Source organism: Gymnogyps californianus, chromosome 3 (assembly GCF_018139145.2).
Source record: "Gymnogyps californianus isolate 813 chromosome 3, ASM1813914v2, whole genome shotgun sequence".
In the NCBI taxonomy this organism is placed as follows: domain Eukaryota; kingdom Metazoa; phylum Chordata; class Aves; order Accipitriformes; family Cathartidae; genus Gymnogyps; species Gymnogyps californianus.
The window spans coordinates 64,806,280-64,819,401 of NC_059473.1; the positions used below are offsets into that span (position 1 = coordinate 64,806,280).

Sequence of the window (13,122 nt, forward strand, 5' to 3'; positions counted from 1 at the left end):
CCAGCTGAAAAGAGGCCAACACCCAAATAAAATAAATGGCAAAAAAGGTCCGGAGGCCAAGGCCCTGGCACCAGGACCCATGAGATATATTCACAGGGGCAGCCGCCACCACCAGCAGCATGCAGGGTGCCAGGTTTAGAAGGCTGGAAGGAGAACGGTTTTTCAGCCAGCAGACTGGAAATCTTACGGAGGAGGTAGAGGCAACACAAATGCTTTTGTGAAAGAGAAGATAGTGCTGAGCCCTCAGGAGAAATATCTGAGGCTGAGAGACAGATCAAAGCTGTGGCTGAATAGATCAAAGATCTCAAAAATAAACGTACGTGCACAGCAAGCTGCCTGGTTTGCCTGAGTGAAAGCCATTTTTCAACAATAGTATCCTTGCATATCAGATTAGCCGACAGAGCATGTCGTGTTCAGAATAGAGTACTGGGAGATGCCACCAGTAAAAATTGGACACTCACCATTATCTACTTCTCTATCTATATGCACCAGAATATAGTTCTGACAGCTCTAAAGCGCAGGAGAGGATTAATGAGAGATTTTTCCCAAATGGCTAGAGACTGAGGGATGGGCTGTGGGGTGGAGGCGGGGTGCTCAGTTCAGGGAGGCCTGGATGAGGCATGTTGAGAATTCCAGATTTTCTGAAAATCTCTTCAATGTGCCTCTAGCTGGGCACCCTGAATCGCTGGTCAGTTTTCAGAGGCTGGGCTGAATTGCTCCTTGGTGAAATCAGCCCCACACAGAGGAGCAGAGCAGAAAATTCCCTCTCTCCTTGCTCCAGTGACAATTAGTTATACAAAGTGGAACAATTCTGATGACATATTGGCTCTTCAGCCCACTGCTTTGGACAGTCCTGTAAGAGCACCCAAACTCAAAATTATGTCTTTTGTGCTGCTTGGACCTTGAACTTGTAGCTTCCCAAGGGAGTATTCTGATTTCTGACCCAGGATGGGGCTGTACCTTCCCCCCGCAGTTTTGACCAGAATTTTCATCCTGGACCCAAGAAATATTTCTCTATCAAAGTCTTATTGTAACCACTGCAACTGCTGCAATTAAAGACAAAGAGAAAGACAGGAACAGGACAGAACAGGATGGAACAGGATGGAACAGGACAGGACAGGACAGGACAAGGAAGGGAAGGGAAGGGAAGGGAAGGCAAGGCAAGGCAAGGCAAGGCAAGGCAAGGGGAAAGGAGGTTTTGAATGAATGACATGACACTTACTTATAGAATTATTTCCTTAAGAAATTCCAAGTCTAATATGAATGCAGCCAAATTAAATTGTTTACAAACAGTTAATGAGGGTGAGGTAGAAAGTGGGGAAATACATGTTACTGACTTGAAAAAAGGTCATAGCCTGCAAGTGCCTCGACGTGGGGTCTCAGTGAGGTGCGCGGGTCAGAAGACCAGTGGGATTCTCTGGGGAATAGCCATAGCGGTAGGTGTAAGTTCATAGTTTCACCTCTACATGCAATAAGGAGAAACCTGTGGTGGGGTAGGATATACAATGTAGGTGCTCTTATTTTTCAAGGATCTTCAAAAAAAGGGATGAAAGGGACAGGGAAGAGTGACAGAATATCTTCAAGAACTAGTGAAAATGGCTTCCACTGAAAAATGTGAAATGCTCAGGCTATTTACCTAACCATAGAGATGCTTAAGAAGCAACTGATTTAAAGTAGACCAGTATCCTCAAACGTACTTTGTACTACAGGGCTGACCAATCTCATAGAGAAAGGCTGCACAGGAAGCTATGGCTAGAACCAGAAGCCAGATCAATATTAGAAATAAGGTCCTTTCTTGAAACTGAGGTTTATTAACCTGTAACATAGGATGAGAGGAAGTGATGAAGTCTCTATTTTATTTTCCAGACCTTGCTGGAAAATATAGCTTAATTAAAAGATATTTTACAGTTTAGTTAAACACATGTTATTAGATTCACTGGACTTGGTGAAATTTAACTCAACTGAACTTAATAAAAAGGAGGTTAAACAAGGTGTCCTTTCAAGATTCCTTTCAGCCCTATTTTTCTGTAATGAAACAGCCCTTCTGGTTTTAAAAGCTATATATCTATGTTTCCACAGAAATATCTGAACAAATTTGTCTGTGGCTGCTTGGTTTACATTTATCTGCATCACATGTGGTAAATGTACTTTATTAGGAACTGCTGGTTTCCTTTAAGCTCATTGAACTTCACAATGAAGCTCCAGCGCTTCTCTGTCTACAACATGTCCTGTCACATAACCCAGTGTTGCACTGATCATCGGATGGGCTTTTTTCCAAAGTACCACTGTCTAAATCGTTGCAAGGAGAGCAACATAAGAAAAACATTTTTTAATTGACCTGTGTCTCTTTTCTTTTTACTCACAAACTGTCCACATATAAAATGAGAGCTATCCCTGTCACTCTCCCAAGGGAAACATATTGCCTTTCAGCACTTCTTTCCCTGAGCCTTCCTCCTATCCTTTGTATGGTTATTTGTGTTCAGCTGCTCTGTCTGTGCATCTCTCTCTCTCTCTCTCTCTCTGCGCTGTTGCCGAACTGCAGCTCCCACTGGAATTTGCACAATCAAAACCAGCTCTCATCTCAAACAGCAGTGAATCACACCACCTGAAGAAGAAGAATAGCAAATTGAGCACAGTAGCCTTGCTGCTTATATAGTGTGAGGTACCAGTAGCACCCACAGGATGAAAGGACCTGGGTTTATGTGAGACCCACTTAGCCTGAGATCTGCTGCCTGTGATCTGAAAGCTGTCACAGGGTTTTGTAGGAGTGTGTGTATTTAGGGGATGTTTTTAAGAAGCTAATAGCGTGCTGCATCTGAAAGCTGGAAAAGGCTGCTGCTTGCTGCTGCTGCTGCAGTAGCTGGTGCAGCAGGATGAATGTGTAAAGGACAGCTGCCCGAGCCGTGCCGGTGAGTCTCCCGTCCTGCTCTGTCTTCATTAACTGAAGGGATACAGAAGAAAACGGATGCACTAAGCAAGTGCCACGCTGGATCTATCACTGTGTACCCTTCACTGTGGAAAATGGTCAACAAAGACATGAATGGATTTCCAGTCAAGAAGTGCTCAGCCTTTCAGTTTTTTAAAAAGAGGGTAAGATTTTCCTTTAATTCTTTCTTTTCACTTTCTTTTTTTTCTTGTTGCAGTATTTGTTAATGTGCTAGAGCAGAGAGAAAGTCATTGAAGAAGGAAGGTGTTTTAATATCAATCTCTTACTGTAACGAGCCCGTGGCATGGGCAGTTCTACCGAACACCAAGGGCAATAGCACCGTAGGCAAAGGGGAGCTGGGGAGGGGGGACGGGGATGGGGGGACCGAAAGGCATTACATCAGCAGTCTTTGCTGTGGAATGTATATCTCAGTCATCACAGCTGACCACAGGACTTGACGCAATACAACCAGCTATTCAGACTGAGATAATACACTCCAAAGTAGAGTGCAGGGTTGTTGCAGCTTGTCTCTGACTCCCTCCTCCACATCCACCTAGGGGTATGACTCCCTCCACACCTTTCATTCACTTGCCTGAAGTGCAGCATTACCCACCTCCATTCATCATCTCGCAAGGGGGGAAAAAAGAGAACAAAGAGTTGCTTGTGAGCTCAGCGAAATATTTCACAGCTTGTAATTTGCCTCTAATCACAATTAATGCAGGAGAAAAGAATAAGACTGAGGTACACCTGGATTTGGTTTTCTTTTATATTCTTCAACTTGGGCAGACATGTCAGGATTTAGAAAAGATCTGCTATGTATTATATTTGACTGCTGATTTCCTTAAGTAAGTAAGTATAACGCTCTATCTCATCACTTTAGTTAAGTCCTTTCTGTTTCTTTGGCTCTTTTATAGTGATGGTGCTGCACACTCTCTATTTAACTTGAGCAACAAAGACATTTCCATGTGACAGCAGGACAGGTATTCTGAGTATGTCTGGGTAGACCCAGACAGGAGAAGCAAAGCATCAGAAAGAGATTGGTAGCAGGGACTCCCCTATGGAAAGGATTTCCTGAATGATTAAAACGACAACCCTCTCTTTAAACAGACTGGAGTAGGAGCAGATAAGCTGCTCCATTCACTCGTTAGTTCATTCATTCATTCATCCCCATTCATTCTCTCGTTATGCCAAGAATATGGTCAGTCCATTTAACCCTTCAGGCAAAGAAAGTGAAGCCTACACCAGCTACTAATTTGAAAGCCAGGGTCAACCCCTTTGGGGCACCGAGATGCCAGATTTAAGGGCAGACCTGGAAAATACTAGCAGGGTCACTCGGAAGAAAAAAGTGCAGTGTTTGCTGACATTTGTTGTTTCCAAGGTGGTTTGTGGAAGCCTCAGACAGATAGCCCAAACACCACGTAAACTCAGCCCCCAAAAATGGTTCTCATCGCAAGCTGCTTCTCATTTAAGTATATTGCTATTGGCACACGTATGTTTGATATTCAGCTCACCAGAAAGGTTTATCTGTTTTTCAAAATCGCTCAAAGGTTTTAATATAAATGTATTCTTAAAGAGGAAACAAAATAACTTGCAGTTCCTGTATGAGGTTAATTATTGGCACTTGTTTTCTGTCTCTGTTTAGAGCTAAGACAAGTTATCACTGGAAGCCTCTACATCATTTTGTTCTAGAAGCAGGGAAATTTTTTTTTTCAGAGCTATACTGATGATCAGTGAATTTGTCATTGGAAAAGATTGTTAATTGTAGTCATATTTGAAGAAACTGGCATAGTGATACAGTCCTGGACAGTGGATCAGGACAAATAGCCATTTTTAGTTTCTGAGGGCTTTCATTTTATCAGATGTTGCCTTTTTGCTATTGTGATGAAGATAGATGAAATCAGTAAAACCAGTTTTAGAGACACAAAGGAAGGAAATTCCCTCCCTATACATTTCTGTCAATAGATATATGTGTTCATTGACGTTTCTCTTACCCCCATTATCTTCCTCCCAGAAAATCATCTGCATTCAGACATTAACCACATTGTTCCTACGTCAGTGCTTGAAACATGTACAAACAAGAAAAGCTACATGTTCATAATGTGTTGCTGGCTCCCAGCAATATATCTTGCATTTGCTGGACTGGTGACATGCTGCATTTAGCTACTGGGAGGATGGGGAAACATGGTTAAAGACAGTCAATTTGGTTCCCTACCAATGCTCTGGACACTCTGGCTGAACAATCACCAAAATCCTACGCATACAGAAGCATAGCTGCTAGGTTTCTTGATTTGAGTCTAGTGTGCATTGTTATTGTTTGACAGTTTGTATCACTGCAGCACCAGCACACCATAACCAACACCAGGAACCTACTGGATGCATCCTACATTCAGAGTGAGAGGCAGGTCTTGCCCTGCAGAGCCTAGCTGCAAGGGTGCACCCCTAGTCTAGCTGCACCCCTAGCAGACCTGACTGCAGGGAGAGGTATTGCTATCTGCACTTTACTGACAGGTGACTGAAACCCAGAGAAGGAGATTTGTTGTCTGGGTACTGCATAGGCTTCTCCCAGATCACCAACAGGGTCTATGATGAAACAAGGCATGGGACTCCGATCTCTCCAGTTTGAAATCACTGTGTCTGTCTCCTCAAAAAGCTCACGTTTCTAGCACAGGTGCTTTCCAAATCTAATTCTAAAAAATCCATATCAGTCTAGATTAGAACACCCCAAATTTCAGGAAATGCTACTATTTTTTCAACTCGGTTAGATTTTTTTGGAAGAAAGTACCAGATGTATCTTCATTGTTTTCACTTTCCATTGAGCCTTATGTTTTCATTAAATTGCAATCCTCTTTGTTGCTCTGGTCAAGAGTGCAGAAAGGACTGGCAGAGCTCTATGGATTTAGGCTAGGCTGAAAGTGCATTCAAACATTGACTTGAATTTGAGGACCAGATTTTTTTTTTAAGCCTGGCTTATTCTCTGATGACAAAGCACTGACCCTCTGGGATGCTGCCTGCTGTGTCAGATGATTCAGGGTATGGGCTAATCATGTCCGGAGGTCAGAGAACAGGAAGGAAAGGCTGAAATTAAAAGGCAGAACACTTAATTGAAATAAAAGGGAAAACACAAACTATTGGTTTTGCAGAATACCCTGTAGCACTCACTGCTGGCAGGGTTGGAACAGATAGGGACTTCATCCACTTAAAACCTGCACAGTTTGGAAGAAAATCAAATGATTTACAATGCCTGCCTTTTTTCATTGCAAGAGGTGTAACAGGATCAGGATGATATTTTAATAATTAAATATTGTTTTTTAGTTAATGATGACACAAATCTAAAAAAAGAAGGGGAGAGAAGAAGATGGGACATATATAGGCATAAGGAGGAAATCTGAAGTTATGCCAATGAAGATAAATTGTAAAAACCATTATTGACATAATCTTAGGTCATGGTGTAAAAGGATCACCTTCTGACAAGGCTGGGAGATTAAAAGACCTTATCATCTCATTGTATATAATTACCTTCATTTTTGTTACCATCTCTTTCCCTGTCCACTGATGTTGCGTACTGGGTACCAATATAAATAGCCCATTGACTTGGTTTGGCCACAAATGGCTGGGAAATCTCTCTTTTTCATATACTAGCAGCATTTTGACTTTCCCAAAGCTCCATTAAAAGGTTTTGTTAATTGGCAGAAGTCACATCCCTCTGTTGTGAAGGGCTCACAGGTCTCATCCTTCAGAGCTGTGCAGGATTACCCACAGAACTGGACCGTACTGATTCAAAAGATCACTGAACGTGGTAAACCTGCAAATATGCAATTGCTGTTCAGCCAACAGGATATCCCAGGGCAGAGGGGCCTTTCATTGCCACCTACTGCCATCCCTGCCAGATGGTTTTGGGAAGTGGGGGTTTGTGGTATTTGCACTGCCGCCTTCTGCTGCATTTGCTTCCCTTATAAAGACTTTTGGATAACATTTTGCAATATATGATCTCCCTCATCTTGAAATAACATACCATGTCATATAACACAACAACCAACACGGTTAAAGCAGGACGAATGATGAACTGCCTATGCCACTTAAACACTGGCTGATGATATGGTAACCTCAGTGAACATGGAAATTCATTATCCTCTTAGGTCTGGACCAAGACCAAGTACAAATTTATTCAGAATGTGAAGAAGATAAATGACTGATAAATGGGAAAAGAAATAGCTGTCTTCCATAAAAGGAAAAAAAAAGAAACAGGGCATGTCTTAGAGAGGAAGTTTATTGCAGGGATTAAGGATTTGCTAGTCTGAAACCTGATAAGGGAAAGAATATCCATAATCCTTTTTCACTGAGAAAATTTACATTAATTAGCAATTTAGGTCAAGCTAAAGTGAATGCACAAGAAGGAAGAGAAAATCCCTGTCTTTGTTTCCATGCAGTTTTTCCAAATATGTAGTTTGTGGAAACCATGCCCTTCTCCTTTCGAGGCTGATATTTTATGGCACTACCCACCAGCACCTTTCTCCATATACAAGCTGAAGAGGCTAACTCATAAACATCATCATGCATGAAGATGACAGCTCAGCCTGCATTAGAGCTCAAGGCAATGAGCAGCTGAGGGGACTGCAGAATTACCTGAATACCATTTTTAGGATTACAGTAATGTAGTGATACAGAAAGCCCTTGAAATCAGTATTTCCAGCTGACCTACAGATTCTGTTCCCTCTGGTAGATTGTGCTGGGGGGAAGCTGCTCTCTGCTCTGCCTCTTTTACATGTCTAGAAGTCCATTTCAGCACTGGAGTTACCTTTTTTTTAGGGTAATTGGGAGCTTACCTAGAAGAAAGTAAGTGAGAGCCAAAGCTGACTGTACCTTAGGAAAATGCCAGCTTTATATGCTTTTCTTAGCTGCTTGGGCCAATGTCACAAAAGCACATAAATTTTAAAATTGATTTCCAGAGACAGGGATCCTGGCTGACTGCAAGCAAGACAGAGTTTTACTGCAGTAGAGACTTGTTTCCTATCCCACTTCTGTGTGGAGAGGTGCTAAGCATCCGTGGCTTTCCTTGGCATCAGCCAAAGCTGTAAGCAACCAACCTTGCCCAGCACAACCCCAAATGCCTTTATCAGACTATAACTCGAGTGTTGCAGACCACAACTGCCACGGGGCTTTAATGCAACTAAGATGAAGGCGACCCTATATCTCAGTCAGGCTTCAAACGTGCTATGGACACTCATGGAGCTGACCAATAATTTTCTCACCTTCTGTCTATCAATCCTTTTCCAAAAAAGCCTATTAATTAAACAGAAGGGAAGAAATATGAGAGCTGATGAGAGACTGTGTAAGGCCCAAGTACTGGTTTTCCATAAAGAACTTTGTTTTCCTCTGTTTTCCCATTAAACCAAGGTGTGCTTTGGGTTGGGATCACTGCTAATATTTTGCTTCTCAGCTAGCATACAGAAGAAGATTCATGAGGCAAAACTGGCAATGTCTAGACAAGAAAACATCTGTGAGTCCCTTGTTCAAACCTAAAATATGAGAGTGCTGTTCAAACTTAAGTATAAGAGCTTGGAATAAAATGAAAAAAAAAGAAAAGAAATAAGGAAGGATGGAGGAATGATGGCAGAATGAGAGAAAAGAAAAGAAAGAAAAAAGAACAAGAGAGAGGAAAGTCTTCTTATTCCTTTCTCCCTTCCCTAACCTCTTCCTTCCTCTTTCATAAAAATGTAAGACTAGAAGGCACGTCCAGACTCTTTAAGCTTGATCTCTTTTCCTAAACATGCCTCATAATTCCTACCACAAATTTGTCAAGCTGCTGCTTGAAATTGCCCAGGTCTCTTTCACTTTTGAGAAAATCACCCTGCTTGAAAATTTAGAAATTCTCCTCTCATTTTCAGCCTAATTTTACACATGACCAATTTATTCCCATTTGCTCTTGTACCAACATAAAGCAACAACTTAAATAGCTCTTGCCCTTCCCTCCTGTGTACAACCACTGGTGTATTTATAGAGAGCATTTCTTCTCTCAGCGATATTTGGCTAGGCTAAATAAGCCAACTTCTTTGAGACTCTTCTTTTAGGATAGCCTTTCCATTCCCCAGTCACCCTAGCACAGAGGCAGCTGTCACATTTGCTGGCCTGGAGATCTCCTTGGGGTTGCCAAAGCATCCATATATTCCTCTTGCGCTGTTGTTTCTCATGGAGTCCACTTCACACTTCTAACCTCCATCCCACTCCTCTCCTCCCACTCTGGTCTTCTGCTGCTGAGCAGGTCTCCTGTGTGTGTCACTGGCAAATTTTATGAGCACAAGCCTAGGTTCTGTATCAAATCCAACTCCAGTACTAAGCTTCCTCTTGTCAATACACTTTTAGCTAGTTCCTTTCTCTCATAATTATTTTTGTAAGAGTACTCTTATTTTCCATTTTAACTAATTAATTCCCATGTATTATCGCTGTCTTACTGAGTTACCAAAGACCATATGGATTAGATTATCCACATTTGCCTCATCAAAGGAAGAAATCAGGCATGTTTGGCATACTGGTAAATGTGTGTTGCATGTTATCTCATTTTCTATTGAACTCTTTAATAAAAATTTGCTCTCTCTTCAGATGTGGTAAGTTTTGTTACTGTACACATAGTCCCATAAGGCTTTTTCTCCCATGCTGTACATCACTCTCCTCGGGGAAAACGCAGACCACAGAATTCATCTTAAGATTTACTTTTATCTCAGATCAATCCTTCTGAGAAACAGACTTCTTTTTTCCTTTTTTTTTTAATTTCAGAATCTGACTGGATCTTTCCAGACCCACTCACAGCTGTTCTACCACTTTCACGTCCTTGTTATCCACCATCACTAATGAGATAGCAATGGGGGGGAGGTTCCTTTGAGAGCCTGCTCTGGCTCATTCCTTTCAAGATCAGATTAGATATTGCTTGAGCCTGAATAGTGCTTCGGTCTCTCTTCATTACATGCCTTCAGAGTTGAGCATGGCTTCTGTTTGGGGAAGGGCCAGCCATGAGATCTCTGAGTCTTCTGCCAAGTGCATATTAACACTGTTTTAGAGGCCACAGAGTCTGGAGTTAAATTCTTAGAGCAATCCTACCTCAAACACAATGATGTCACTGCTATCATAACTCAGCTCAGCAGCCTCAGTATCATTTACCCTCAGTCTGAACATCCAAATTGTCTGAAAAACATCGTGATGCAAGAAACTGCCAGCAAGAACAACAGTGCAAAGGGTTTTGGACACCCTTGGCTGTGTGGGAAGAGGTGATGCAAACTGAGACACTGAGAAACAGACAGCTGTGTCTGCTGAAAAATCAATGTGATTCCTCCGCCGAATGGGGAGAGTGATAAATATGGTCTGCATGGGCTGGCAAGGACTAAGAATTTGGAGCAACTCGGTGTATATATTACCCTATCTACTAATTAAAGACATGGTTTTGATGAGGGTTACAAGCTCAGGGGAGGTCAAGGGTTGTGTCCATGGAGAAAGGAATCAGAGAATTGAAAGCAAGGGGAAAGCTTATATCCTTCTAACAAATTGGCTGATGTAGAGAAGGAGAAAACAGAAGAACAGCAACCATCTCTGCAGAAAAACATGTAAATGGAGATGCTAAAGCAATGGAAAAACAAGAAAGATCTAAAACCACAAAAGAGGCTTGCAAAATCAAATCAATAACACAGAAGGCTTTTTCTAAATAGTATGTTATCATGAAATAATTGTTGGTGGTTGTTATTTAAAACAGTTGCTTTTACAGCAAGACGATTAAATATTGAGAGTAAGAAAACAATTAATAACTCCGAGAGCAATAAATTTTAATGTTTATTGAAGACTCTGCACTGACAGATTTCCAAATCATCTTACAAGCAATTAACCAAGTCTCAAAATATCCTGATGAAGTAGAAAAATCATTCCCATTTCACAGATAAGTGGACAGAGAAAAAATAGGTAACTAAGTCAGAAGTTACTCTTTTTTCCTGACCCTTACTGTAACTTTCCCTCACTAAAAAAAAAGAAGATCTTTGCTTTTCTTGAAACAGCAGCAGCAAACATCTGCTACGGTTTGCTGTGGCTGGAAGTTATTCAGGAGTGTTAAGCAGCTTAATGACACAAGCACCAAAATAATTTTTTTTTTTTTCCAAATGGTCAGAAGAAGTGCCTGATACAGTGTTGCTCACCTGGCAGTGGCACCAGAAGATGCTAGATACTGTGTTAAGCTTGAAAAGCTATTATTTCCAGTCTACTCAGCTCATTAAGAAATTGCTGAAGAAAAAAGCATGACAAAGAGAGATTCTGCCTGCTCTATAAAGTCAAGACTGCCAAGGGGCATGTTTGTATTAGAAGTGTTTTCCAGCATGGCCAAAGCCTGTTCCCATACTGCGTTGCATCAGGAAATGGCTGAAGAGGTGACAGCCTGAGACTGGAGCCTGCTGTGCTCCGTAACCCCGTGTTTATTTCACTGCTCTTGTGTCTCCCACAGGCAACCCCCTGAAAATGCACACTTCTGCATAACATCCGAAGCACAGATGGTGAGCTGTGCACTGGGCGGGGGCTGCCTCTTTTTACTGTAGGTAAGGGCAGACATTCATTTGACGTGCACCACCACCAGCGGTAACCTATTTTACTTCCCAGCTCCAGTACAGGAGGAGCCGTGCATGCGGTCAGATGCTGCAGCTCAGTAGCAAAGGGGCTACTTGTTCAGATGCCAACAACCTACTTGCTTGTGCTTTTCAGGGCCATGTATATTTGTACACTGTACAAAGCATGCAGTGGGTGTTCAGTTGTCTTCTGAAAAGATCCGGAGGACTACGCATGTTGAAAGTGCCTGTCAGTTAGGTAGTCGCATCAGAGCTTTCCTCAAAACATTCAAAGTCTACCCTAAAAGGTAGGGAACCCTACCTTTAGGAGGAGGGGGAACCCTGCATCTGCTACTCCACTGCCAGCTGCCTACAGATGTGATATGGGACTGGAACATGCCCGTGGGCTCCACTCTTACCTACCCACAGCAGCACTCTTCCAGCATCCCAGTGGGCTGGGACCTTTTCAGGTGGCATTTTTAAGGGGCTACCTTGCACCAATACTGGATGCTAAAGGAGTACTCAGGAGAACAGACTTCTCATTGCAGCTCTGACTATGGGGAAGTGTTTGACTCTGGGAAGCCACCTCAGCTATCCTAACAGGCATCCTTTGGCCAACTGTCTAGATTGCAAGCTCTTCAGGGTAGAGAAAAAGAGACTGAGTTTGTACACCACCTAAACAATTCAGGTTCAAACCTCAGTAGAGGCTTCATGAACATAAATAATATAGTGAAAAACACTGGCTATTGTTCCTATCAAAATTATTTTTTATATGGCTGACTGGGAGAGAGTTGGGGGTTTTTGCAACTACAGATGGGAAAGATATCTTTTATTTTATTTCCTGCTCTGTTTTTGTTAGAGATTTGCTAGACTGTCTTGCTTCAGTCAGTTCCTATGTATGCTTTTTACTGTGGCAGTTAAAGGTCTTCAAGTGTACAGCAGAAATAAGTAAAAAAGGTTATTAAGCCAAATGCTTGAACTGCAGGTCAGCAATAAAATTTGTAGACGTATTGCAAAAAATTTCACCCAAGAATAGGTCACTAAAATGGCTTGAAATTCTTTCCATTTTAAGTAATTACAGATTAGTGAAAAAATATATAGTTCTTTCAGTATCTTTTGTTTTCCTAAAAGATCCCTGCATTTATCTAATGAAAGACTGTTAAACTTTAACAGCTTAACTGTAAGTAGGTTAGAATTTGATTAATGACAATTTATTTCTTGCTTTAAAATTAATGACATTTTGAAGCACATCATTGTCATTGTTTGACACACTCTGATTAATGCAAAACTTTGGACCCCTCATTCCTAAAAGGTCAACTTAAAGGAGCGCTTCTTACAAGAACAGCCATTGTAACACTGACTTTTCTGGTTGGAGTGTTGGACTAAACCTCTGTGCTATGAGAACAAAATCACTGTGGGAATCCTCTGTGTAAAACCTTTCTGACTAACTGCTAGGCTGTGATGCAAAGAAGAGCTATAAGAAAAGGCATCTGAAGAGAAGATAATGGAAAGTAATGTTGGAGGAGGACAGCCTGTGATACAAAAACCTATAATAAAGTTAAAGGCTATGCTGCTGCTGAAGCTATATAGTTGGGAGAATGCCCACTATTAGGAACTTACAACCTG

The 13,122-nt window shown here is 41.7% G+C and overlaps 1 protein-coding gene across 1 annotated transcript in view; it reads left to right on the forward strand.

Annotated features, from left to right (window-relative positions):
* Window positions 1-3,021: 3,021 nt before the first annotated feature.
* Window positions 3,022-13,122, forward strand: part of SGK1 (serum/glucocorticoid regulated kinase 1) — an 82,537-nt gene continuing 72,436 nt past the window's right edge. The window contains exon 1 of the mRNA XM_050892999.1: window positions 3,022-3,090. Coding sequence (XP_050748956.1) covers window positions 3,022-3,090 — 69 coding nt within the window. The remainder of the gene's footprint in view (window positions 3,091-13,122) is intronic.